The sequence below is a fragment of the Mercenaria mercenaria genome, chromosome 17 (genome assembly GCF_021730395.1).
Source record: "Mercenaria mercenaria strain notata chromosome 17, MADL_Memer_1, whole genome shotgun sequence".
Lineage (NCBI taxonomy): Eukaryota > Metazoa > Mollusca > Bivalvia > Venerida > Veneridae > Mercenaria > Mercenaria mercenaria.
In genome coordinates, this window is record NC_069377.1 from 45,583,091 (window position 1) to 45,610,772 (window position 27,682).

Sequence of the window (27,682 nt, forward strand, 5' to 3'; positions counted from 1 at the left end):
AAAAATAAAAAAGTGCCTTGAGATATGAATCTTTATTGTATAAAAACATATTTTAGGGCATCATAACGTATATCATAACTTTAAAAATGATGTTAACCAGATTGGTGGGACAGACTTTATAGTAGCTTCGCTCGGCGCTCAGCATTGGGAGGATAGTACTTGGACAGGTCTGACCGCTGAATCGATGCTCCCACCCAGGTGCCAGGCCGTGATGAAATAATGCCCGGAGAGGTACCTGGGGTCTTCTTCTACCATTAAAAGCCGAAAAGCCACATGCCAGGCCACTGAATGAACCTAATGCCGAAAGGGTGTATACCTTCCCCCCGGTTTTTGGCTATAGTTAAAAGCCAAATCAGAAAATATTTTAACTGTATCGGTTGACGTAACAAACAAAAAGTAACTCGCATGACTCGAATGTGGATGACACTCATGTGTGGATGACACTGTCATGTGTCAAATAAGGAGAATATACAGCGATCCTGAGGATCGAAGTCGCGACCTCTTGGTGCAGGTTATTGTGCTCTACTTTCTAAGCTAAGCTACGTAAAAATGTGCTAATGTGGCCAATAAGAAAACTACAAAAAAGAGTAGTAACTTTGCAACACTTATCGTCAATGTACCTCAGTATTCTTACCATTTTTTCTACTTACTGGTAGTTTAATAACAGGGAAATCATAAAAAGAATGTTTCAAGTACTTAACAAGGTAATTGCTTGGAAGGAACTATTTTGATTTTGTATGTATGTATTGTGTGTACGTCGTATTTTTCTTCAAATTTGCATATTCAAGGGCAGATAACTCCTGAACAAGCATGAAAACCTTCGATTTTTTTCATAATTCTGTTTCTAACATGACACTGTGTACAAAGTTCTATTATTGGGATTTTTTTACCCAAAACTACAGCATACGTCCTTAAATCTCAAAAACATGATGTATTTATTGTGCAACGAGAATCTCAACATTTTGTGGGCATATTTTCAAATTATGGAATAAGTGTTTATTGCAACCTATACAAATCGCGTTCCAGGGTTACCTGCTTGAAATAACGTCATAGACGCAATTTGATCCTTTCTAGGAGTGTTAATTTAGTCTGATTTTAATGAAAAATTGTCAAAGCACTCGTTGAATTACAGTTAATTATTCTGTCTCGCGCTTGCCTTGTCAATAAAATCTAAATGAACTATTTTGTTACAGATGCTGGCATGTGTATAGATTATGATGATCATTTTTGCTAGATCCCGTACTGTATAACGTTGTCAGTAATAAAGCATTTAATTTTAATTTATCGATTTTTAAAAAAAAATAATTTCTACACTCCCTACTCCTTAGTTTTATACGTTACTGAACCATTCAAGTATTGGAGTAGGCATCCACAGACCCTTAGCACCATTCACTCTCAGCCTACTTCTACCTAAAGGGGGCTTTGTGAGCCCAGCGCCGGAATTCGTTAGCACCAACTATTTTCTAATTAACACGTTTCAGATATAATTTTCATAATTATCCTAAAGAGGCCTCCGTGGCCGAGTGGTTAAGGTCGCTGGCTTCAAATCACTTGCCCCTGACCGATGTGGGTTCGAGGTGCGAGCCTCACTCGGGGCGTTGAATTCTTCATGTGAGAAAGCTATCCAGCTGACTTACGGAAGGTCAGTGGGTCTATCCAGAAGCCCGTCCGTATGCACGGAGGGACACTTGGGGTCTTCCTCCACTATCAAAGTTGCAAAGTCGCCATATCACCAATAATTGTGACCCAATAAAAATCATCTGGAGATAAATAACAGTGCGTGTATCATATGGTTAGTAGGAGCTTATCTAATGCATTCATCTAGTATTACGTATTTATGAATTATGGCTTTGGAGAAATGAAATAAAAACAGACACAAAAAGGCACTTTTGTGAAATTCATTGCAGAAAGGGTGGTAACCTTGGAGTACAATGATGAATAAAATACTGATTAATTAAGTCAACTAATTTCAAAGATCAACATTTCTTCCAAATATTTTGACAACTAACAGGTTTTATTTTCATACAACCAGAACGTCATAGACCCATGTGGTACATAATCATCATATATAAGTGACAACAGTGAACACTCAATCATAAAACAATAAACAAATGATCATATTGCATAATGTAACATGAATGTAACTATAGTGCTCTCTATAAAACAGCTGATTATCCTTGCCGATGAAATTCAATACTCCGTCAGTTCATGTACGTACGTTACTATAATATAAATAAATAATATACATTGTATATGAAATGTAATTTACATTACAATATATATCAATAGTAATACAACTAAATCGAGAATGATTTTCAAAAGACAAGATATGAAACAGTTTTAAGCTATAAAAATAAAAAGAAATACACTTCTGCAGTTATACAATATCCGAGTTGGGAAAGATGCATAGAAATACATCACAAACTGTCATACATGATAGCTAAGACTGAGATAACATGTAAATTTTTACAGGCCGGTTACTCATATAGATTACCACTATGAACCTTTACGCAAAGCAGGCTATTTATCCAGAGTTCCAGTTTGTGCCTTTCATCTTCAAATTTGGCAGAACAACTTCTTAGATTTAGGTAATATTTGCACAGTGGTAATGTTGCCAACCAAGGCAGATGTTCGAAATCTAAACTTTCATCGCATGTAGGACAGGCCCTTTGTCGCAGTTTTACTTCCTGCACTGTCTCTAGTAATTTGTACCAAGCCTCAGTATTGAAATTATCTTAATTAAAGGGTTCTAAGTCTATTTCTGTCGCGACCATGTGTATGTCATTAGAGGTGCATGTAAGCTGCAGATATGTCTCTATTTGCACACAAACATTCATCCACAATAGCTGAGTCGGTGAACCGTTATAATACAATTTTGACTTTCTCTAAAGCGTTCAGTTGTTCAGAATACACTTTCTTGTCTTGACCCTTTGAACGTCCGCGTTTTTTATGTGTTCATGTCATACCTCGTTACCAGAATTAGTAGTTTCAGATTTACTTTCACTCACTTCATTATTATTCGCCTGGAACTCTTCGTTTTCTCTTTATACCATTTCAACACGATTACTTTCGGCATCAGTTTCATTTACTACTCCACAAACTGGCTCTAACTGTTCATTTTCATTTCTGCCTACACTGTCATCTTGATTCATTCCAGACTTATTTCCATTGGCTTTGTCACTAACTGTCTCTGACAGTTCGTTTTGGTTTTCATTGCCTACACTATCATTACTTTTCAGACTCATTTTCATTGGCTATCTGTAATTGTTCGTTTTCATTTTCATTTTTATACAATTTCATCATATTTAATTTCATCACTTTCTGTGTCATCTGACATTATCATCGGTATTGTCATGTGATTAACATTTGTCACTGCTACGTTTTCGTCGCATTCCCATGCCAGCAATAACTCATAAAGCTGCCTTAATATTACGTCGAAGCGCCAGTACTTTCAGAAGGAGAGGACACTAAAAGCATATTGGTACCGTTGTTGCTGCGTACTCGGGGTTGATGCGAGTGACATAAATACATAGCACTTTCATTTTGTCCTAACGACTCTGAATAGTGTTTCTTTGACCAACGTTCAAGTATAAGACCAATATCAACCAAGTTCATATCTGACTTAGCATGATAAGCAAATTATGACGGCACCGTAGCGGGTATTGCTTGTAGAAGCTGCGTTCGCAAGTCTTCAGAGTGGCGATGTAACTCTTGCATAAGACAGTGTTCTTCAACGTGAATTATCATTGTTTCATGTTTGCCTAATTGTCTCTGCACGATACTGAACGCACAAGGCGATAGCGTACGTCGATATTCATAGTCTGGAGTATTATTGGATGACTGAGTTTCGGGTATTGTTGATGTAGTTTGCAAGACTTTATTTCTGTTCTATGGCCATCTTGGAACACAGCGAAGTCGCTCGCGAAAGTATCAGACTAATTTAATTGTTCTTTTCTACCATCTGCTTTAATTTTTTTATTGATACTAGTACTCGGGAGACAATTGTTTATCCAATTTCCAAAAGATGAAACACCAGACAGACCTATACTAGTAATCCACTCATGCGGTTTTAAAGCAAGTCTCGTGACCGAGTGAAATAGTCATTCACTAGAATCACATTGAAGGCTATTAGTTCTTACTTTACTGTTTGATACATAAAAAATGTCTGTATAATTTACTTTTTCCCGTTCAGATCTAATTATACCCATTTTCAGCAGTAACTTCTCGTCTAGATGTCTTTAGATTGTTAAACAAACAAATATGGAGCGCGGCGTCAGGTAGCTCTTTGCCTAACACCCCTCTTTCTACAAAGTCTCTATCAAACATAACAGTTTTTCCCACTTCTGTTATCATTTCTTCCATCTCATCAAGCAAGACACCAACGGCATTTTGTAGCGTACTCGTGTGGTTCTTAGAATTCTTTAATGGATGTGTCTGTCATTATTTGTTTTCCGATCATTTCTTATTTGCCTCTACTTTCGACATGCCAGAAATTGTTACGTAATATTGTTCTTCAAGTTGTCGTTGTTGAAATAAGTTCCTAGGTAATTTGGGGTTGATTTCATGATTGTGGAGATCGTTCGCAAACTTGGACAATCGGCTGACGCGACCAACTTGATCTCTGCTATGCTGCCCATTCGGAACGTACTGTTAAACAAATTTTCGTGATTAGGAAAGAGTTATCGTGCAGTTTCCATAGTAGTTGCACGATATAATCAATTAAGGTAATGGGTCCGTAATGACCTTCGGCAGTTTCCGTGTGATTACTTAGTTTCCCTTGCAGATTAAGGTGTGCGACGTCATGGAAACGTCACTGTTGCATTAAACGTAAAAATATACACAGATCTAAATCAGAAATATCTTCTAGTTGTTGGTACTAGTCAATAACGTGGGCTCTGAAAAAAAGTTATAGTATGGTTCCCCCTTAAAGTCCATTTGTCGTGATTTTCGAGATAATGCAAATGGAGGTAGCATTTTTAACTGGACATTACGTTTGACCGTAAAACTTGCTTGGGATTTCGATGGACTTGCTATTGCTATATCTGAAGGACAAAACTTAACTTGGATTAAATTCGTTGTCCCACAACTTTTCTCTCTTTTTTCCAACTTTAAATGATCATTTTGTAACTTTTTACAAACTGAATGGGAAGTAGCACAGAAGTAGATGACAGTATAATCTTTAAACAGACACAAAGTGGAGTTGATCGAGTCAGAGAGCTCATCTCTATAAAGCAAGAAGAGGAGGAACCTCGGAACAGATTATAATGAAACACCAGATGGGATATGTCGGGACTTGATTAGACGCAATGCTATCAAAAAATTCCGATTTAAGACCCGCCGTTAAGAGTATGGTTCCTCCTTAACGTTAGGTTTCCTTTACATGAAAGTATGGAGTCATTCTCCTACAACATTAGTTAGGCCACAACTAGGGCAACAGAAGTGTCGATCAGATGGTTAAAATGACTGCTTAGTCTAGCCGTGTACTCTCTTGATATGGTGCACCCCTAAGAATAGATTCTATTCCAAGCTTGTCATGTTTTGCAAGATATACCATCCCCTTGCGGCTATCTACCTCCCCATTTATTTACAAGCCTAAACCAGATTAACTATAAGGACATTACTATGCAGTCGGGTCTATGTCTATTCAGATTATTTCAAGCACTTGTTTTTCCATTACATAACAGTTTTGTTACCCCTAACATTGGAATCCTGTCTGACCTTCGGCCTTTTGCTGATGTGCATTTTTTCATCCTTCTTTTAACAATCCTGTCACTTTCATTGCTAAAAAATCAGTTTTTATTCAGACCTCAGGATATAATAGGGGGGAAATATAGTTTTTAAAGGTTGTTTTGTCCAAATATGAGCGATTTTAGCAACAATAAAGCCTCGTTTTCATTCTCTACTGAGAGTCCACTAATAAACGTATGAAAATGATAAGAGTGCTAATAGATGTGGTAGGCCTATAATAATCTTGTAAATTTTTCAGGTGAGAGCATTGGCTATTCACTCGATCGTACTCCTTCCCAGGCTGGCAAATTCGACCCCCACCCCTTCCTTTTTAAATTCAAATCCAGGAGTTGTGTCTTTGTGGTGGGATCGTTTATAACTGGATTTTGTAAATGCATAGAATTTTACCTTGCACATTGTGGAATAAGGCGTAGCTGGAAACGAAATGGGGGAATTTAGGATAAGTGGGAAACGCTAGCAACTTGCATTTTTGCAAAGTAAATATTAAAAAGCGAATGCCAAAGCACTGCCTTACCCTTGCACGATCGTAAGAGGCGACTAATAGGGTCTTAACACTTGGTTTTTCAGTAACTGTGTGATTCCAGCAGGTATGCAAATTTTGATTCCATACCTCATGTTTTTATTTCGATGTAATTGAGATATGGAACCAAAATTTGTAGTCCTGTTTGGCGTCATATAACCTATACTGTGTTGGTGCGCCGTAAAACCCAAATAAATAAATAAATAAATGAATAAATTTATTCATAAGACAATATCAACTCTCAAAATTTCAGTATTCTAGCAATAATAAATGAAATTCCCGTTTTACTATTTATCAAGTTGTTGTTATACAATTTTCGGCGGATAGCGATTTATTATAGACAGACGCGATATAGGTGATTATTCGTCCTAAACGGAATAGTTCGATATATGTTCTTCTTGAAAAATGTGATAAGTTCTTCTTTTACGTACGTCTAGCCCATAAAATACGGTTGCAAAATATTAATCTGCTAGATGTGGGTTATGCCTCTTTAATTTGAATTTTAAAAAAAACATGGATCTAATACTTCTATTAATTCATCTATATTCTCTTTGTGAATATTTGTGTTTTTAACGAAGGCAATGAAGAGCTGCCTTGCCCAACTCGTCAGTGTTTTTCAAGACACTTGATGGTGCTAGTCAGAGCAGAATTTCTAGTATATAGTGTAACATTGATGCAAATGGTTTGAATGTTATACTGCTTCATGGAATTGACTTGAACTTTACAGCGGAGCGGTTTATTTCACATCAACTCTGGTTTAACCTTTCTGTGCTTTCATCGCTTTGATTATTAATTTCAATCTTCACAGTCCAGTAGATAATTGCGCTACGCCCCTGGGTGTATATTTATTGTGGATGACGCTAGTGATCTGCCTAAGTGGTGCATAACTTATATCAAGATCTTACAAAATATTCACAAAACACAAATAAGTACACAGTTTGTATTTATTTCTTTAACAATTCCCCAAATGTGCCTTTTATGTATTTCCCCGTGCAGGGCCCCGAATAAATTTATGAATAATTACTGCGCCACCTATACTTTTTCCGGCCGCAAAGGAAATAACAAATCAAAACCAGTATTATGCAAATATTTCTCCCCAGAACCACAAACTTCTAGAAGTAATGCTGAATTTACTTCAGATGATAGAAACCAACTTTCTTCTAGGTAATTCAACACCAGATTTAACGTTTTGCAAGCAATAATCGAGCAGTTGTCAAGAGTACACTGCCCTAGTTAGGAAGGGCGGCTACTCTTACAATCCCATTTCTGGGAAGTAAATATGTGATAAGTCCTGAAAAATGTAGGCAATAATATTGTGACGATCATAGAGTTGAATAGCATTAAGGACAAAACATTATGCTGCATATCAAACGGTCTTGTCAGCAACGGATAAATAAGCTTTATACTTAAATGACACTTGACAAAACAGAAAGTCATGAAGCGGAACACTACACACACCACAGGTTTGTTGATCTTGGTCGAGGCAAGAAGATATAGTAATCATTCTCAGTTTTAAAGCGAAATGACTGTTTTAAAAGTACATGAGTTTCTGTACTTAAGTGTTACAAACATAATTTTGAATACTAGTCACAATTTATAATCGCAGCATCAAAACAAAACACGAAAAGGTCAAAGCACTGTCATACAAAATATTGGTCAGACCACAATTAGAATATGCATCATCTGTATGGTCCCCCTACACGCAGGTTGACATACACAAGCTGGAAATAGTCTAGCGACGTTCAGTCAGATGGGTCAAAAATAATTATTCATGATACACAAGCGTAACGGACTTACAGAACACCTTAGACTGGAGCACACTTGAGAAGAGACGTCTAGACTCCAAACTGGTCATGTTTTACAAGATTTATCACCATCTTGTAGCCATCCCGCGCCCAACTTACGTAAAACTCCCAACCAGGTTAACCAGACAGATGCACCCCCTCAGTCTCCGCCAAATTCACGTCAACTCGGACTTCTTTAAATTCTCCTACTCCCCCCACACCACAGTCCTGTGGAACAGGTTACCCCCGCATATTGCGACTCTGCCTGATCTTGAATCCTTCAAGCAGGCAGTGGCCCTGCTCCAGTATTAAATATAGCAGTTGTTTTTAACCTTCTTTTATTCTACTGTTTTTAACATTTTAACAACCATGCTATGTCTTATATTCTCACTATGCCTGGAAGTCTTCTTCCAGTTTTACTTTTATTCTCACTAACACCCGGCGTGCACCCTGCCCATAATACTCACAAGAGGGTGAGGCAGTAAACATAGATAGATAAAAAGTTTTGTGTTTAATGTGTGTAGTTGATGAAAGTCCCCTAGTCAAAATAATTCTACAGTCAGATTGTTTTATATTTGTGATTGGCAATCTTACACGGTCATGTAAAGTTTTTTGTTTTATTACTTGCGCATATTGCCGTGTAGACGCAGTAAATGTTTATTGTGTACATTACATACATAAGTTTAAGGAAGTGGCTGTTCAGTTTTTTTTTCATATGGTCCCATACGAATAGTGGGCCCGCAGGTGGCTATTCGTACTGCAGTTATGTATTACATTGTACTGAAGTCATTCAACTGGTATATTTTCAATTTGTACAAAAAGATAGAAACGAAATGAATTTAAAAAAGCAGAGCACATTTATTACATGTTTGTATTATCGTATCTATCCATATCTTAAGTGTTATCATAATCTTCATTCATTATTCGTACGGGAGAGCCATATTCACTATTAATATTTCATTATCGTATATATATATATCTTATGTATTGTCTTAAATCATATTTCTTACTTATATTTTATGGGCCATGTTTGAAAGAGCCTCCCCAAGGTATGGCCTGGATGTAGAAATCTGTTGAAAATATATCAGTTGAATGATTTCAATACAATGTAATACAAAACTGCCGTACGAATAGCCACCTGCAGGCTGTTTCACTATTTGTATGTGAGAGCTGTATGAATAGCCTGAGAGGCTATTCATACTTGACCGTCCTAAGTTTAAATCACCAGAAAATTTGTAATTTTCGAAAATATTTGATAATTTTTACATAAATCAATGAGAAATTGATTCCCCTTTTGATACATGTGTAAGTTTTATTTGAATTTATGGCCAATTTGTGACATAATCTGCATTTAATTTAAACCTATAGCATGTAAAGCGTCAGCAGTGATGAAAATTTCATAGGAAATTTCCTCCACTATTTTGGTCTTTTGAATGTATGACGGGAGTGGAGATACTGCCCACATGAAAAAATTACCTCAATATTACCTATGATTGCGTCAAATTTGTTGGACTAATGCTAGACCTAGGTCCCAAGTTCAAAGTAAACGTCAAGGTCAAACTTTGAAGTCAAAGATTGTAAGTCAAAAATGACTTCTTTAACAGTTGTTGATGTTACAGACATTTTTGAAGGGAGCATGCCTCTGGACCTAAGAAAATAATTTTGGCATCTGCATAATATGTTTATGGTTATGTTCAGCCTAAAGAGCAAAGGTAATTTAAGCACTGCTTAATTTATTTGAAAAGATAATCTGATGGCATTTCTGTTGGATAAAAAAAATCACAAACAAATGTAAATGTTTTGTGTTTTAATGTCAGTGTCTAAGGCCAAAATGAGATGGAGTAAGTTTAAACTTTGAGTTCCAACAATATTTTGTGAACTTACAGTGTACAGGTTTTTTGATAATTTTTACATACATCAATAAGGAATTGAATCCCCTTTTGATACATTTAAGTTTTATTTGAATTTATCTCATATACACAACAAAATCAGCATTTAAACCAAAATTGGCAGCGATTACAATTTCATTGGAAATTCTTCCACTCTTTTGGTCTTTTGAGTGTTTGACATGAGTGGAGATATTGTTCCATGTGAACAGCCAAGGCCAGCCGCACAACAGTAGTGCCTATTATTTTCTTTATTCACATGACTGTTGTGCCGATTATAATTGTTATTCACTCAAAGATCATTGTCTGGAAAGTCATGTTGATTATTTTTTTATTCATAAGAAAAAACATGCTGTATACATAAATGTAAAATTTAGTTTAAAAGCTTTTAAGAAGTTTTCCCTGCTTATCAGATTCTTAGAGTACAGATTATTTGGTAATTTCTAGCATGTCACCATTTAGTAGGTTCACAATTATGAATACAATCAATATTAGAATAACTTGTGTACAATTTATTGAATTAAAAACATATGAAAAAAGGAATATTCTTAGTGGGTATCAAAAATCATGTGTAGAGCCAAAATACCAAATTGTTACTATGATGCATGCAGGTCATGCATCGGTGATGTCTCCATGGAATTTATCATTTGCCGCTTGTAGTGTCGGGCAGTCATGGTAATTATAATGCTCTAAATTTAAGCTTCTCTATGCTGTGTGGTGGAAAGAAATTTCATGCAGATTTAAAGCAAAAAACTGTTATTATCCCCCGCCAAAGGCGGAGGGATATAGTTTTGGTGTCATCAGTCTGTCCATCCGGAGCCATATCGCCATATCTAGGAAGTGGTTTGGAATATTTAAATAAAACTTCATATACATATTCACCACTATAGGGAAATGCAGCCCGTCAGGTTTCAGTCAGATTGCCCAAGTAACACCAGAGATATGGCCCTTATTAGTTTCTAGTGTTAACTATATAGTGTACTATAAATATGGCAATTCCTGCTTCATAACTTGTGACATTTGACCTAGAACTATGAAACTTGAATTCAGATCACCATAATGTGGTAGTGCACACTCAATTTCGTCAGGATCTCTGTAGTAACTTCAGAGTTACTGCCCTTTAATTGTTAAAAAATCCACATATTTGTACATAACAAAGTAATCTATTGGTACACTATCATTTATTCCATGAACATTTAATATTAACATGAGAAGTTGTGTACCCACACCCGCTCGCACCCACTGCCCTGGTCACACTCCCTCCCCCCTCTCACCCCACAATTTTTTTTTCTCCATTTTTTCATTTTTAGCTCAACTATTCGAAGAATAGGAGAGCTATCCTACTCGCCCTGGGGTCGGCGTTAGCGTGAGCGTCACACAAATGTTAAAGTTTGTGTACCACCCCAAATATTTTCAAAGTTCATTGAGATATTGCTTTCATATTTTGCATACTTGTTTACCATCATGACCCCAATCTGTAAACAGGAGCAGACAACTCTATCAAGTATTTTGACTGAATAATGGCCTCTTTTCGGCTTCGAATATGCTTATTGTAATGTTAAAGTTTGGGTACCACCCCAAATATTTTCAAAGTCCATTGAGGTATTGCTTTCATATTTTGCATACTTGTTTACCATCATGAACCCAGTCTGTAAACAGGAGCAGACAACTCTATCAAGCATTTTGACTGAATTATGGCCCCTTTTCGACTTAGAATATGCTTATTGTAATGTTAAAGTTTGCGTACCACCCCAAATATTTTCAAAATCCATTGAGATACTGCTTTGCATACTTGTTTACCATCATGACCCCATTCTGTAAACAGGAGCAGACAACTTTATCAAGCATTTTGACTGAATTATGGCCCCTTTTCGACTTAGAATATGCTTATTGTAATGTTAAAGTTTGCGTACCACCCCAAATATTTTCAAAGTCCATTGAGATATTGCTTTCATATTTTGCATACTTGTTTACCATCATGACCCCAGTCTGTAAACAGGAGCAGACAACTCTGTCGAGCATTTTGACTGAATTATGGCCCCTTTTCGACTTAGAATATGCTTATTGTAATGTTAAAGTTTTACTTATAGCTTATATTATACTATCAAGCACTTGGAGTAGTTGAGCGCGCTGTCAACTGACAGCTCTTGTTTTTAAATCTTAAACCTTCCATGAATATTTATCAACTTGCAAAGCTGTACCCTCCCCCCACCTCACTCCTCCACCCCGTCACCGCTACCACCCGATCATTCCCCCACCCCCCTTCATACACACACCTACACACATCATGTGACATGCCAACACAATGTTTTGTTTTCATTTTTTAACTCGACTATTCGAAGAATAGGGGAGCTATCCTACATGGTCGGCGTGAGCGTCACACAAATGTTAAAGTTTGCGTACCCCCCAAATATTTTCAAAGTCCATGGAGATATTGCTTTCATATTTTGCATACTTGTTTACCATCATGACCCCAGTCTTTAAAAAGGAGGAGGCAACTCTGTTAAGCATTTTGACTGAATTATGGCCCCTTTTCGACTTAGAATAAATGTTAAAGTTTGCGTACCACCCCAAATATTTTCAAAGTTCATTGAGATATTGCTTTCATATTTTGCATACTTGTTTACCATCATGACCCCAATCTGTAAAAAGGAGGAGGCAACTCTATCAAGCATTTTGACTGAATTATGGCCCCTTTTTGACTTAGAATAAATGTTAAAGTTTGTGTACCACCCCAAATATTTTCAAAGTCCATGGAGATATTGCTTTCATATTTTGCATACTTGTTTACCATCATGACCCCAGTCTTTAAAAAGGAGGAGGCAACTCTATCAAGCATTTTGACTGAATTATGGCCCCTTTTCGACTTAGAATAAATGTTAAAATTTGCGTACCACCCCAAATATTTTCAAAGTTCATTGAGATATTGCTTTCATATTTTGCATACTTGTTTACCATCATGACCCCAATCTGTAAAAAGGAGGAGACAACTCTATCAAGCATTTTGACTGAATTATGGCCCCTTTTTGACTTAGAATAAATGTTAAAGTTTGTGTACCACCCCAAATATTTTCAAAATCCATTGAGATATTGCTTTCATATTTTGCATACTTGTTTACCATCATGACCCCAATCTGTTAACAGGAGGAGGCAACTCTATCAAGCATTTTGACTGAATTATGGCCCCTTTTTGACTTAGAATAAATGTTAAAGTTTGCGTACCACCTCAAATATTTTCAAAGTCCATTGAAATATTGCTTTCATATTTTGCTTGCAGTTAAACCTGCCTTAGTGGTCACCTCTATTAAGCAGCCAACCTGTCTTAAGCAGCCAGTGTCTCATTTCTCAAAATGGTCATTCATTCTATAAATTACCTGCATCAAGCAACCACCTACTGTAAGCAGCCACTTTTTCCCACTCCCTTGGCTGGCTGCTTAAGACAGGTTTTACTGTACTTGTTTACCATCATGACCCCAGTCTGTAGAAAGGAGGAGGCAACTCTATCAAGCATTTTGACTGAATTATGGCCCCTTTTCGACTTAGAATAAATGTTAAAGTTTGCGTACCACCCCAAATACTTTCAAAGTTCATTGAGATATTGCTTTCATATTTTGCATACTTGTTTACCATCATGACCCCAATCTGTAAAAAGGAGGAGGCAACTCTATCAAGCATTTTGACTGAATTATGGCCCCTTTTTGACTTAGAATAAATGTTAAAGTTTGTGTACCACCCCAAATATTTTCAAAATCCATTGAGATATTGCTTTCATATTTTGCATACTTGTTTACCATCATGACCCCAATCTGTAAACAGGAGGAGGCAACTCTATCAAGCATTTTGACTGAATTGTGGCCCCTTTTTGACTTAGAATAAATGTTAAAGTTTGCGTACCACCTCAAATATTTTCAAAGTCCATTGAAATATTGCTTTCATATTTTGCTTGCAGTTAAACCTGCCTTAGTGGTCACCTCTATTAAGCAGCCAACCTGTCTTAAGCAGCCAGTGTCTCATTTCTCAAAATGGTCATTCATTCTATAAATTACCTGCATCAAGCAACCACCTACTGTAAGCAGCCACTTTTTCCCACTCCCTTGGCTGGCTGCTTAAGACAGGTTTTACTGTACTTGTTTACCATCATGACCCCAGTCTGTAGAAAGGAGGAGGCAACTCTATCATTCATTTTGACTGAATTATGGCCCCTTTTCGACTAAGAATATGCTTATTGTAATGTTAAAGCTTTACTCATTGCTTATATTATACTATCAAGCACTGAGAATAGTCGAGCACGCTGTCCACTGACAGCTCTTGTTATTTTCCATGAATATTTATTATCAGCATAGCCTTCCATGAATATTTATCAACATGACATTGTGAAGTTGTAAACCCTCCACCCCCCATCACCAACCACGCTCCAGATTTCTTACTTGATTGTGCCCTCTTAAGGACTTCTGTTCTTTTAAGTTCAAGTGTAATGAAATTATTTGCTTCTTAGTAACATCCTTAACTTTTTACCGGATATATTTCTTTGCCATTCCTCAACACAAACCCATTCGACGGGAGATACCAATTCATCGAATTTGCTTGTTAAAATAATGTTCCTTGCATTTTTAGCTCACCTGTCACAAAGTGACAAGGTGAGCTTTTGTGATCGCGCAGCGTCCGTCGTCCGTCGTCCGTGCGTGCGTAAACTTTTTGCTTGTGACCACTCTAGAGGTCACTTTTTCATGGGATCTTTATGAAAGTTGGTCAGAATGTTCACCTTGATGATATCTAGGTCAAGTTCGAAACTGGGTCATGTGCGGTCAAAAACTAGGTCAGTAGGTCTAAAAATAGAAAAACCTTGTGACCTCTCTAGAGGCCATATTTTTCAATGGATCTTCATGAAAATTGGTCAGAATGTTTATCTTGATGATATCTAGATCAAGTTCGAAATTGGGGCAACTGCGGTCAAAAACTAGGTCAGTAGGTCAAATAATAGAAAATCCTTGTGACCTCTCTAGAGGTCATATTTTTTATGGGATCTGCATGAAAATTAGTCAGAATGTTCGTCTTGATGATATCTAGGTCAAGTTCGAAACTGGGTCACGTCCGGTCCAAAACTAGGTCAGTAGGTCAAATAATAGAAAAACCTTGTGACCTCTGTAGAGGCCGTATTTTTCATGGGATCTGCATGAAAATTGGTCAGAATGTTGATCTTCATGATATCTAGGTCAAATTTGAAACTGGGTTGACTGCGGTCAAAAACCAGGTCAGTAAGTCAAATAATAGAAAATCCTTGTTACCTCTCTAGAGGTCATATTTTTCATGGGATCTGCATGAAAATTGGTCAGAATGTTCATCTTGATGATATCTAGGTCAAATTCGAAACTGGGTCATGTCTGGTCCAAAACTAGGTCACTAGGTCAAATAATAGAAAAACCTTGTGACCTCTGTAGAGGCCATATATTTCATGGGATCTGCATGAAAATTAGTCAGAATGTTCATCTTGATCATATATAGGTCAAGTTGAAACTGGGTCAACTGCGTTCCAAAACTAGGTCAGTAGATCTGAAAATAGAAAATCCTTGTGACCTCTCTAGAGGCCATATTTTTCAATGGATCTTCATGAAAATTGGTGAGAATGTTCACCTTGATGATATCTAGGTCTTTGTTGAAACTGGGTCACGTGCGGTCCAAAACTAGGTCAGTAGGTCAAATAATAGAAAAACCTTGTGACCTCTCTAGAGGTCATATTTTTCATGGGATCTGCATGAAAATTGGTCAGAATGTTCATCTTGATGATATCTAAGTCAAGTTCGAAACTGGGTTACGTGCAATCAAAAACTAGGTCAGTAGGTCAGATAATAGAAAAACCTTGTGACCTCTGTAGAGGCCAGATTTTTCATGGGATCTGCATGAAAATTGGTCAGAATGTTCATCTTGATAATATCTAGGTCAAGATTGAAACTGGGTCACATGTGATCAAAAACTAGGTCAGTAGGTCAAATAATAGAAAAAACTTGTGACCCCTCTAGAGGCCATATTTTTCATGGGATCTTTATGAAAGTTGGTCTGAATGTTCATCTTGATGATATCTAGGTCAAATTTGAAACTGGGTCAACTGCGGTCAAAAACTAGGTCACTAGGTCTAAACATAGAAAAACCTTTTGACCTCTATAGAGGCCATATTTTTCAATGGATCTTCATGAAAACTGGTGAGAATGTTCACCTTGATGATATCTAGGTCAAGTACAAAACTGGGTCACATGCCTTCAAAAACTAGTTCATTATGTCAAATAATAGAAAAACCTTGTGACCTCTCTAGAGGCCATATCTTTCAATGGATCTTCATGAAAATTGGTCAGAATTTTTATCTTGATGATATCTAGGTCAAGTTCAGAACTAGGTCACATGAGCTCTAAAACTAGGTCACTATGTCAAATAATAGAAAAAACGACGTCATACTCAGTTCATGTGGGGACAGGTGAGCGATTCAGGACCATCATGGTCCTCTTGTTATATCAGCAGGTATGTGTACAGTGAGCCATCATGTCCAAGCGGATGTACCACCCATGTCATAAACTGAGTGTACCATCCGCAAAACTATTCTGGTGCCGACATTGTATGCAGATGTTTGAAGATGCCATCTCTCGTTGGAAACACAGCAAAAAATGTCACGCAAGTCCCGGATATAAACAGAAAGATCAAGACGCAAGGGTCAGTGATCAAGTCAAGTCAAATAAATTTTATTTACAAAGTCGGTGCAAATGTAACAAATAACATAAGTTCTAATGAGCTTTTAAAACTGACCAATAACACTGATAAGTAGCACTTCAATAGCTCAATATTCAAAAAATTATCTAAATAAACATGATAAATGTGTTTGATATTTTCAAGGTAAATACTTATTGTTACAGACAGTTTAAAAAGGAAATATTAAGGTACTCAGATGTCTTGCTGGCTTTGTTTTTGGGGTAGGAAGGAGAGCTGTGAACTCAACTGAATTTGAAATATAAAAAGATAAAAGGTGCACAGGTTAAGCATAGAACAGTACCTGAACAATTTTTATTTCAGGGGGAAATGTTGTATTTTTTCAGCTATACATGTAATAAAATTATGGAATGGCCCAATTTTGTGTTTCTCTATAAAGAGTGAAAAGTTTCTTTCATATTCTCTTTCCTAAAAACTGCCATAGCAAAGAAGGGATATATTTTTTGCTTTGTTTTCTTTCCCAAAGAAATTTAAACGTAAGTACAGTAAATTTACATATAATATGTATTTAAAAACAAACATTTGAAAAGAATGTTTAATAGAGTTTTTGCTTGTTTAAAACTTTCCGTTGTTTATTGCGAGTATATTATGATTTGCTATATTTACAGGTTGTACAACTATATGTAAAACCTGATAAAGTTTCTTACACCTCAAATGTAACTCCTGGACAAACTGTTTATCATAAACCACATGTGAAAAAGACATCCGCTGACTTGAAATGTGTTATTTGTGGCACCAAATTTTATTCCCTCTATGATATGCGAAAACATGTAAAAGAGCCTTGTCAAAAATCAGACAACAGTGTTGCTAATACACATATTGAACTAAGTGATACAGAAGACGATAGCGAGTCATTTTCCAGTTTGAAAATACGTCGCGTAGAAGCTGAAGAGGAAGACAAATCGAGTGTGGAAACAGCTTTATCTGTGTTGGCGGAAGCTTCAAAACACGTAGAATCTCTGTCACATGCTGGAGAAGTGATACTTGAGCAGGTTATTGAAGAAGTTCCGCAGATCCTTGAACGTTTATCGCAGCCTGTAGGCAACAGCTGTGCATGGTATGATTTAGCGAATCAAGTCACAGAAGAAAATAAACAACAACAACAACAGCAGCAACAGGTCAAGGAAGTTGTTGTTGCATATCCAAGGTAAAGTATACAGATAATGTTGTAAATCAAAGGTAGAATATGTTAGGAATACAATCCATGTACATAAAAGTGTCAGTTGTGTAGTTGGTTTGTAGCTCTTTTAGTTTGTTGTGTAAAGCTTAAATCACACAAGACTGAAGGTAATAGCGGGTTATTTCTACGGGGGGGAATATTTCTGCATTTCTGTTTCTCGGTAGAATTGCAAAAATATTTCCAGCAGAATATTCATCCAGCAAAAATTAAAAACGCAAAAAATCTGCATGTTTTCACCAACGTTGTTACACGCTATGTTAGCCGAGGTAATTATTGGAAATTACGGTCTTCATCTAACAATTACCGATAATGGTATGATCAGGTGTGATGGTCAATCAAGGTCCTTACTGTTAATCCCTCTGAAAAGGTTTTTGTTTTGTGAATGAAATTAACTGAGTAAATTTCACTTAGAGTTGTTCTTATGAAGATCTTCGGAACTATAGTGTATTAACCTTTATAGATGTGTAACCGTTATGCCGAAATATCGTAGTTTGCAGTTGTAGTTTGTACAATTGTTGTTGGACTTATATTTTTCAATTCGCATGTTATTATATCATACAATGTATTCATTAAAAGCAAAGTTACTTCACAGCAGTTACCAGTAATTAAGTTAATTGTCTTTATATGCTATCATACTCATGACGTCCGATCATGCGAGGAATCACCTCCTCCTTGGTTTGGAAAACACAGAAATTTCTCTTCCTTTTATGTGAAAACGCAGAAATTTAACACGCAGAAATTTCTTACACAATTTTTGGGACCAAAACGCAGAATATTGTGACCGCAGAAATAACCCGCTATACAGTAGAACTTATTGGGAGGAAGTGCAGTGTGCAAGAACAATAACTCTACCTTGCCTATTTTTTGTGTTATTCCCCTTTATCATATTTTCTTAAAACATTTTGTCCAGAGCATAACCCTAAAAGTACTGGAGGGATTTTCTTCAAACTTCATACACTGATAGAACACATTGGGAGGATGTGCAGTGTGCAAGAACAATAACTCTACCTTGCCTATTTTTAGCTCACCTGTCACAAAGTGACAAGGTGAGCTTTTGTGATCGCGCGGTGTCCGTCAACCGTGCGTGCGTGCGTCCGTAAACTTTTCCTTGTGACATCTCATAAGAGGTCACATTTTTCATGGGATCTTTATGAAAATGGGTCAGAATGTTCATCTTGGTAAATTCTAGGTCAAGTTCGAAACTGGGTCATGTGCCATCAAAAACTAGGTCAGTAGGTCTAAAAATAGAAAAACCTTGTGACCTCTCTAGAGGCCATAATTTTAAATGGATCTTCATGAAAATTGGTCAGAATGTTCACCTTTATATCTAGGTCGGGTTCGAAACTGGGTCACGTGCGGTCAAAAACTAGGTCAGGAGGTCTAAAAATAGAAAAACCTTGTGACCTCTCTAGAGGCCATATATTACACAAGATCTTCATGAAAATTGGTCAGAACGTTCCTCATAGAATGCGTATTTTACTTTTTTGATATTTCTGTAACTTTTTTCTCTACAAACCTTCAAACATGACTATTGACGTCCATTTTTGATGAACCATAATTTCAAGTCCGTCGGACTGTTTTCTTAAATCGTTCTGTTCAGTCAACAAGTATCGATTTGCTTGTTTCTCATCATATTTTCATTTAAAAATGTCTTTGAAATGGTGTAAATTTTGTGGAGATCATTTTAACGTGGAAGCCGATATTTACGTTAAAGTGACGTCAGAGCGACTAATATGATCCATTCGTAGGTTCCGGAGTTATTTTATATCTGATTACCTCCCCTGATTGTAATCAAAATGGATTTTTATCAGTAAGTACTTATAGGACTTATTTGAAATTTCATAAGTGTCATTAGTTTGACCGAGCCAATGAGGGTAGATAACTTTGGACTGATTTTATGTCAAATTACCTCCCTTTATTTCAAATTAAAATGGGTATATCTCCGTAACTAATGAAGATACTGATCTGAAATTTCGTTTATGTGAACAGATTTATTTGGCAGATCCTTCTTTTGTTCACTTACAATCATTTTTTTTTTACAACACAGTATTTACCCTAAGGGGTACCAAATGTTTAAAGACTCTATAGTTCTCACTCAGTTTTATTTAATAAAACTGAGAGAACATTTTTTTTTAGCTCACCTGTCACATAGCGTGCGTGCGTCAACAATTTCATGTCTGCATGATAGTGGTTTCGTTTATGATTTTATTTTAACCAAACTTGCACACAACTTGTATCACCATCAGATCTTGGTTCCTTTCTTGAACTGGCTAGATCCTATTATGGGTTCCAGAGTTATGGCCCCTGAAAGGGCCACAATTAGCTATTTTGACCTTGTCAGCACAATAGCAGCTTTATTTATGATTTGATTTTTACCAAACTGGCACACAACTTGTATCACCTCAAGATCTTGGTTCCTTTCTTGAACTGGCCAGATTCCATTATGGGTTCCAGAGTTATGGCCCCTTAAATGGCCAGAAATAGCTATTTTGACCTTGTCTGCACAATAGCAGCTTCATTTATGATTTGAATTAAACCAAACTTTACACACAACTTGTATCACTATAAGATCTTGGTTCCTTTCTTGAACTGGCGAGATTCCATTATGGGTTCCAGAGTGATGGCCCCTGAAAGGGCCAAAATTAGCTATTTTGATCTTGTCTGCACAATAGCAGCTTCATTTATGATTTGAATTTAATCAAACTTGCACAAAACTTGTGTCACCATAAGATTTCGGTTCCTTTTTTGATCCGGTCAGATCCTACAATGGGTTCCAGAGTTACGGCCCCTGAAAGGGCCAAAATTAGCTATTTTGACCTTGTCTGCACAATAGCAGCTTCATTTATGATTTGATTTTAACCAAACTTGCACACAACTTGTATCACCACAAGATCTTGCTTTCTTTCTTCAACTGGCCAGATTCCATCATGGGTTCCAGAGTTATGGCCCCTTAAAGGCCCAAAATTGGCTATTTTGGCTTTTGCAGCCATATAGAGACTTCATTTATGGTTTTATTTGATACCAACTTCCAAAATATCTTCAACAACAATAAATCTTGGATTCCATGACAAATCAGATCCAAGTATAGGTTCCAGAGTTATTTTATATCTGATTACCTCCCCTGATTGTAATCAAAATGGATTTATATCAGTAAGTACTTATAGGACTTATTTGAAATTTTATTATTGTTATTAGTTGGACAGAGACAATCAGGGTAGATAACTATGGACTGGTTTTATTTCAAGTTACCTCCCTTTATTTCAAATTAAAATGGGTATATCTCCATAATTAATGAAGATACTGATCTGAAATTTCTTTTATGTCAACAGATTTATTTGGCAGATCCTTCTTTTGTTCACTTACAATATTTTCTTTTTTAATTACTTCCCTTTTACATTGCTATAAATAGCTTATTTTTAGTAACTTTTTTATTATTGGCCGTAGGGAAAAACCGAGACCACTTTTCTTTGGTACAACATGGATGGTACCTCCAGTTTTTAGGTGTATTTTGACATACCTATACCTTGTAAGAATTTTTTTTTCTTTTTGGTTAAATTTCTTCCCTTTGTTGTTCCTGTCCTTTGGACTTCGATATTTTACTGAGGACTTCCTTGTCCTCAAGTGCAATGATAACAGGTGAGCGATATAGGGCCATCATGGCCCTCTTGTTTGAGTTATTCCCCTTTATCATATTTTCTTAAAAAAATTTGTCCGGAGCATATCTTCTTCATGCATGGAGGGATTTTGATATATCTTGGCACAAATGTTAACCAGCACGAGACGGAGTGTCATGTGCAAGATCCAGGTCACTAGGCCTAAGGTCAAGGTCACATTTAGAGGCCAAAGGTCAGATACAAGAATGACTTCGTCCGAAGCATTTCTTCTTCATGCATGGAGGGATTTTGATGTAACTTGGCACAATTATACACCATCATGAGACGAAGTTTCGTGTGCAGTTCCCTTCTTTAGAATTACTTCCCTTTGTTGTTACTTGAAATAGCTTTTATTGTAACTTTTTCATTACTAGTCATAGGGAAAAATCGAGACCACTTTTCTGTAGTACAACAAGCATGCTAAATCCAATTTTGAGGTGTATTTTGACCAATCTCTACCTGATAAAGATTTTTGTGTGGACTTGCAATTTTTTTTTTTTTTTTTTTTTTTTTTTTTAAAGATTAACTTCCCTTAGTTGTTACTTTAAATAACTTATATTGTAACATTTTTATAATTGACCCTAGGGAAAAAACAAGACCACTTTTCTGTGGTACAATATAGATGTTACTCTCCAATTTTAGGTGTATTTTATTATATATAAGGTATCTCTACCTGGTAAGGAGATTTTTTGTGGACTTTAAAAAACAAAAAACTTACAATGATTATTAAACAACCACAAAATTAACATTCCATTTGCAAATACAGCTGCTAGAGTAAAGAAATTTGCTTTGACGGGCATATATTGTGACATTCTGGCACTCTTGTTCCCTGTTAGCTTTCCATTCCTTCTTTTTACAGTAGCCATATAGAAAAACATCATAGTTATACTGTTCATGAAAATTAATAAAATTTAGCAGTAAACCACCTGACTTATTCTTTCTTCCACATCTTAAAACCCCTGATGCGGACCACAACTAAACGGTTCTCTAAAGCTTTCCCCAAAATTAATACTTTCAGACACTAACTTGCCAGGAACTTTAGCCTTCAATTATAATATGCCCGGCGGGGGAATTAGCCATGTGTAACATGGCTCTTGTTTTTTCTTTTTATGCCCCCGAAGGGAGGCATATAAGTTTTCGGCTGTCCGTCCATTAGTTCGTAGGTCTGTTTGTCACAACGTTAACTTTTTGCATGAAGGCACTTTACTCGCGAACCACTGCACCCAGGACCTTCAAACTTCACATGCTGATACTACTTATTGAGTACACGACCCCTACTGACTTTGGGGTCAAAGGTCAAGGTCACCAGGTCAAAGGGCAAGGCGCTGCGGGGGCATTTGTCACCATTAGCTCTTAAAACTTATTTTTTCTTGTTCTAGATCAATTGCCAACCTCATTGGGTCAAGTCCCATAACTCTGACATGTATTTTGGGCAAATTATGCCCCCTTTTGGACTTACAAAATTCTGGTTAAAGTTTTACATGCAAGTTACTATCTGCAGAACAAATGCAGATATTAAATTGAAACTTCACAGTCATGTGCCTTCGGTGTTTATAAAACTAGTTGATTGCATCAAGTCCCATAACTCTGACATGCATTTTGGTCAAATTATGTCCCCTTTTGAACTTAAAACTTCTGGTTAAAGTTTTGCATGCAAGTTACTATCTCCAAAACTAATGAAGAAAAGCCCTCCTGTGCCAGTTCCTCATGTTGAATGTGACTAATACAATTATTTTCTGAATCCTTGACCTTTTATCTTTCCAGCTATGCAGTAAATTTTTTTACGAAGGCTGATAAAGTTTTACGCAAAAGGTTTACAGCTATAAAAGTTAAAACTCTTAACATCTCATTGTGCTTATCAGGTCATGATCAGACTAAAAGAGAATTTGACGGATTACTACTAATTTCACTTTAAAGGTCACTTTGTGAGAACAACAAAAAGACTTTTTTGAATAACTTACCCGAGTTAACTATATTTTATAACTAATACAGGTTATAAAATGCTTGAAAAAGTAACTGAAATAGGTTACATAACTTAAAATAGTTACACCCCTGACTGATTTCGGGTAATATTTTCGTGCTTCTGGGACAATAATGCAAATAGTCCAGCATTGGCTGTCTTATGGACAGCTCTTGTTTAAGTGAAATGTGGGGAGAGAAAAACATTTTTGCAAGCAGTAGATTGGGTCGTTTTACTGGAATCACCTAACTTATTCAAGAAGGGGGGAAAAAGCTGATTATTTATAAACCTTACACACTATATTTATATCACGCTGCTTAACCCTTACCATGCTGTACACGATTGATTCTGCCTTTGCGACCAGTGTAGATCTTGATCAGCCTGCACATCTGTGCAGTCTGATCAAGATCTGCACTGTTCACCATTCAGTCAGTATCTTTTTGGTAAGCACCCCTTTTTACAGTCAATGGTACTGTCCAAATTGAAAGATGGACAAGCTCATTATAGAAATGTAGCAGGGTAAGGTTTAAGCAGCTTCTGACAATAGATAATGTCAACAAGAGAAGAAAGTCAACTGAAATGGAGTGGAGTATAGGAGCTGAGTAATGATGACAAAGAAGTGTGATATTTAGTTAAAACTAAAAAACTGCTTTAAGATTTTGCCCATCTTCCACTTAAATGTTTTATCTTGAGATATTTACTTCAGATAAAGAAAATTCCTCATAATTGTTTTAAAATTTAGTAAATACGAACATTACATGTGTATGCAAAGCTACATTCATAATTAAAATCATTTATTAAAAAAAAAAAATACCCAGTTTTTCAGTGGTATTAAACATTTTTTTTTAGCTGAATATATATAAACTTTTTACTATTTTAGACCTAATGCATAGTATAGTAATGCACATAAACTTTAAGTTCAATATTTATGTAAATTATAGGAAGTTACTGTATGAATTTGGGTCAGTTAAATATACCTTTAAATATGCGCCTGCATTTGTGGATCTTAAAACTGAACCTGTAGCAAATTTGAATGTAACTAAAGACGTTTATTGATATCTTTAAAAACTGAAGGAGGTAACACACTGGTTGAAACTAGTTTTTTTTTTTATATATTGAAAGACATTAATCTATATTGCATTGCAATATTGAGTGCAAGTCTGTAACAGGTCTGTCTTAATTCATTTTGATGGCAAGACTTTTTTTAAAACTAAACAAATGGCAAAAAATCTTGCTACCACTGAAAATGGTATAAAGACAATGTTTCGGTGATGGTGATAGAATTTTAGTCATAACTGTCATTTTTAAAGAAAAAAAGTTGCATGAATTGGCTAGTATGCCGGTGAAAAAAACTGAATCTGAACTCATCATTGATTTACTTCTATGAAATGTTTTTCTTGATTGTGGATGTACATTTTCTGCATTCTGCTGTACAAAATAGTGCTGTAAAGAAAGTCATTTGTTTTGTTTGTTCTTTATTTTTGTTTGTTGAATATGGCATGATAGAAAAAGATTCTGTCACTGGTTGAGGATGCAGATTAGAGTATTCAGGTAACAGTTTTGAAGGTAACAAGGCTTACTTACCCCGGAATCAGACAATCCCTCTTGTACGTTCAACCAGGGAAAAGATTATTTTTTCTAATTTTAAGTTGGGGGAAGGAGGTTATCTATGCTAATTGAGGTATTTTTTCTTTACTTCTTTGCAGGCCACAAGTGAGGCCTGAGTTTGGCACTGTTGTTGTAGCGCTGCAGTCAGAGGACGGGAACCAGCTTCTGCAGGACTCAATAGATCTAGAAACCATACAGGAGTGTGTCAAAGATACTGCTAGTACATTTCCTATTGGTTGGTGTTATTCCTTAACTTAGAATTTTTTATGCCCCCTTGACCTCGTTTTGGACTTAGGTTGCTTTGTATGGGCCATCTCTTGGTTAACCAAATGGGAACGTTTCGTCTAGCATCAATACTGCTTACAAGAATGAATTGATACTAATACAGATGTAACCATAAGGTGCAAAATGTATTGACAAAGATGCCACCGGGAGAATCAAGCGTTTATTGAATGCAGCTCCTTGTTTTCAAATTGAGAACATAAAATTTTTAGCTTATCAGAACATGCCATGCTCAAGGTGAGGTATTGTGATTACTTGCCGTCCGTCTGACTGCAGTATGTCTGTTTGAAGTTTTCTTCAAACAACATCTTCTCTGAATACTTTTAGTGAACAGGGATAAAACTTGGCTTTGATAGTCTTCTTCCTAAAATGTTCAAATGGTTCTGCTTTATAATACATAAGGGGCTGCCAGAGCTAGAAAATAGTTTTCAAATGACCTTTTCTCCTTATACACTGGTTTCATTCTGAAATAGTTTCACTAAAATAAGCCTTTGTGTGAACAGAGTACCAAGAATATTTTAATTTTTCAGATTCATAAAATATTTCAGCTGCCAGAGGGCACTGTCTTTTTATATACATGTATTTATTGTTAACTTTAAAATCTCCTTGTGTGATTTTAGAATAATTTCACGTGAAAGATATTCGACTGACCACCTAGAGCATTCAAATTAATTAGTCATGTTGTATGGAAACTTAACTCTTGTTCCAAACTACTGGCCAGACTTTAAAATTATTTTACATAAATATTACTTGGCTGAACTTCACTAAGATGTTCACATCATTCTAATATTTCAAAAAACATGGTTAGCATAACTTAAAGTAGAAAAAAAGTTTAAACAGCATCTCCTAAACTAATAAAAAAGAGAGAAATTTTTAGCTATTCAAGAACGTTTCTGTTCATTGTCCACAGTCTCTTCAAACAACATGTCCATCTCAACCAGTCAAATGTCACAAGAATGTTTCTAGGGCTATTGGATTATTTCCCGAAATCAGGTTGCTGTTGCAACAGAAAATAAAAACTTTAAAATGTTTCATTGGTAACTGTTGACCTGATTACAAAAAACAAAAGTCACACAAAGTCCCTTGCAAAATGCTCCATCAAGGTTATTCAAATTTTTACAATTTTAGAAAACTCAAAGCTGACAATGGTAGTATTCAGTTTTCCCTAATATGTAAAGAGGAAAAAATCTTCTTGTCGGAAACTACTTACCTGAACTAAAAATGATTTACGACAAATGTTTCTTTACCAAGATGGTTAAAAAAGTTATTTAAAAACTTGGCTGCCAGAGCTAAAAATAAGGCAAAATTTTAATTACTGTGTAAACAGGTGATATGATTTTAAAGTAATTTCAGTTATTTCAAGGCTAATTCTTGAAGATATGACTTCTTGGAGATGAAATGAAATGAAGTTTTGTTTGTTTGGATTAAATTTCATGGATTGAAGCATCGACAAAACATTGTTGGTCATAGATGTTAGTTATTCACAGTATTTACACTTCTGCCATTGTTCTAAAGTATATACTGTCAATGTAAATGAGTAACTAGTATACTGGGAAGTTAAATATTAAAGTCTAAAAAGTTCGGGAACAAAGCTTGTTATTGTTCTCAACAACATAAACAGAAACAAAACTCATTTATGTTAGATTTTATTAATACACTAAATAAAAGGAAGCTGGTCTGTTTTAACCTTCACCCTGCTGAATTTCTAAAATGGACTGATCCATCTTTCAATTTGAACATTACCACTTGTTTATCAAAGGAGGAGTGTTCACTGAAAATTTACTGACTGAATAGCGACTATTATCAGATTGCACGGATGCAAAGGCAAAACCACTTGCCATCAGCAGGCTGAAGGTTAATTAAAGAGGTTTTATATTTTTAGCTCACCTGAGCCAAAGGCTCATGGTGAGCTTTTGTGACCACTCAATGTCCGTCGTCAGTCATGCATCCGTTAACATTTTCTAAAAAAATCTTCTTCTTGAAAACCACTGGGCAGAATTACACCAAACTTAAAAGGAATGATCCTTGGGTGGTCCCCTCTCAGAATTGTTCAAAAAATTTAATTTCATGCAGAACTCTAGTTGCCATGGCAACCGAAAGGAAAAACTTTAAAAATCTTCTTGTCCAAAACCGCAAGGCTTAGAGCCTTGATATTTGGCATGTGACATCATCTTATGGTCCCCTATTAAGACTGTTCAAATTATGCCCCTGGGGTGAAAAGAGGCCCGCCCCCACGGTCACAAGTTTTACATAGACTTACATAGTAAAACAATTAAAAAAATTTCTTCTCTAAAACCACATGACCTAG

At 36.1% G+C, this 27,682-nt stretch overlaps 1 protein-coding gene across 4 annotated transcripts in view; it reads left to right on the forward strand.

Moving 5' to 3' along the window:
• The first annotated feature begins 7,305 nt into the window (after nucleotides 1–7,305).
• The window catches only part of LOC123536169 (uncharacterized), a 31,527-nt gene continuing 11,150 nt past the window's right edge, over nucleotides 7,306–27,682 (forward strand). The window contains exons 1-4 of one of the 4 annotated variants that reach the window (XM_053528061.1): nucleotides 7,306–7,432; nucleotides 16,446–16,637; nucleotides 17,300–17,838; nucleotides 25,191–25,327. In XM_053528061.1, the coding sequence (XP_053384036.1) occupies nucleotides 16,470–16,637; nucleotides 17,300–17,838; nucleotides 25,191–25,327 (844 nt within the window). In that variant the 5' untranslated portion in view covers nucleotides 7,306–7,432; nucleotides 16,446–16,469. Of the gene's footprint in view, nucleotides 7,433–7,513; nucleotides 7,732–16,445; nucleotides 16,638–17,299; nucleotides 17,839–25,190; nucleotides 25,328–27,682 lie in introns of those variants that run through there. The other 3 variants (XM_053528063.1, XM_053528062.1, XM_045319108.2) reach the window with 3 other exon arrangements.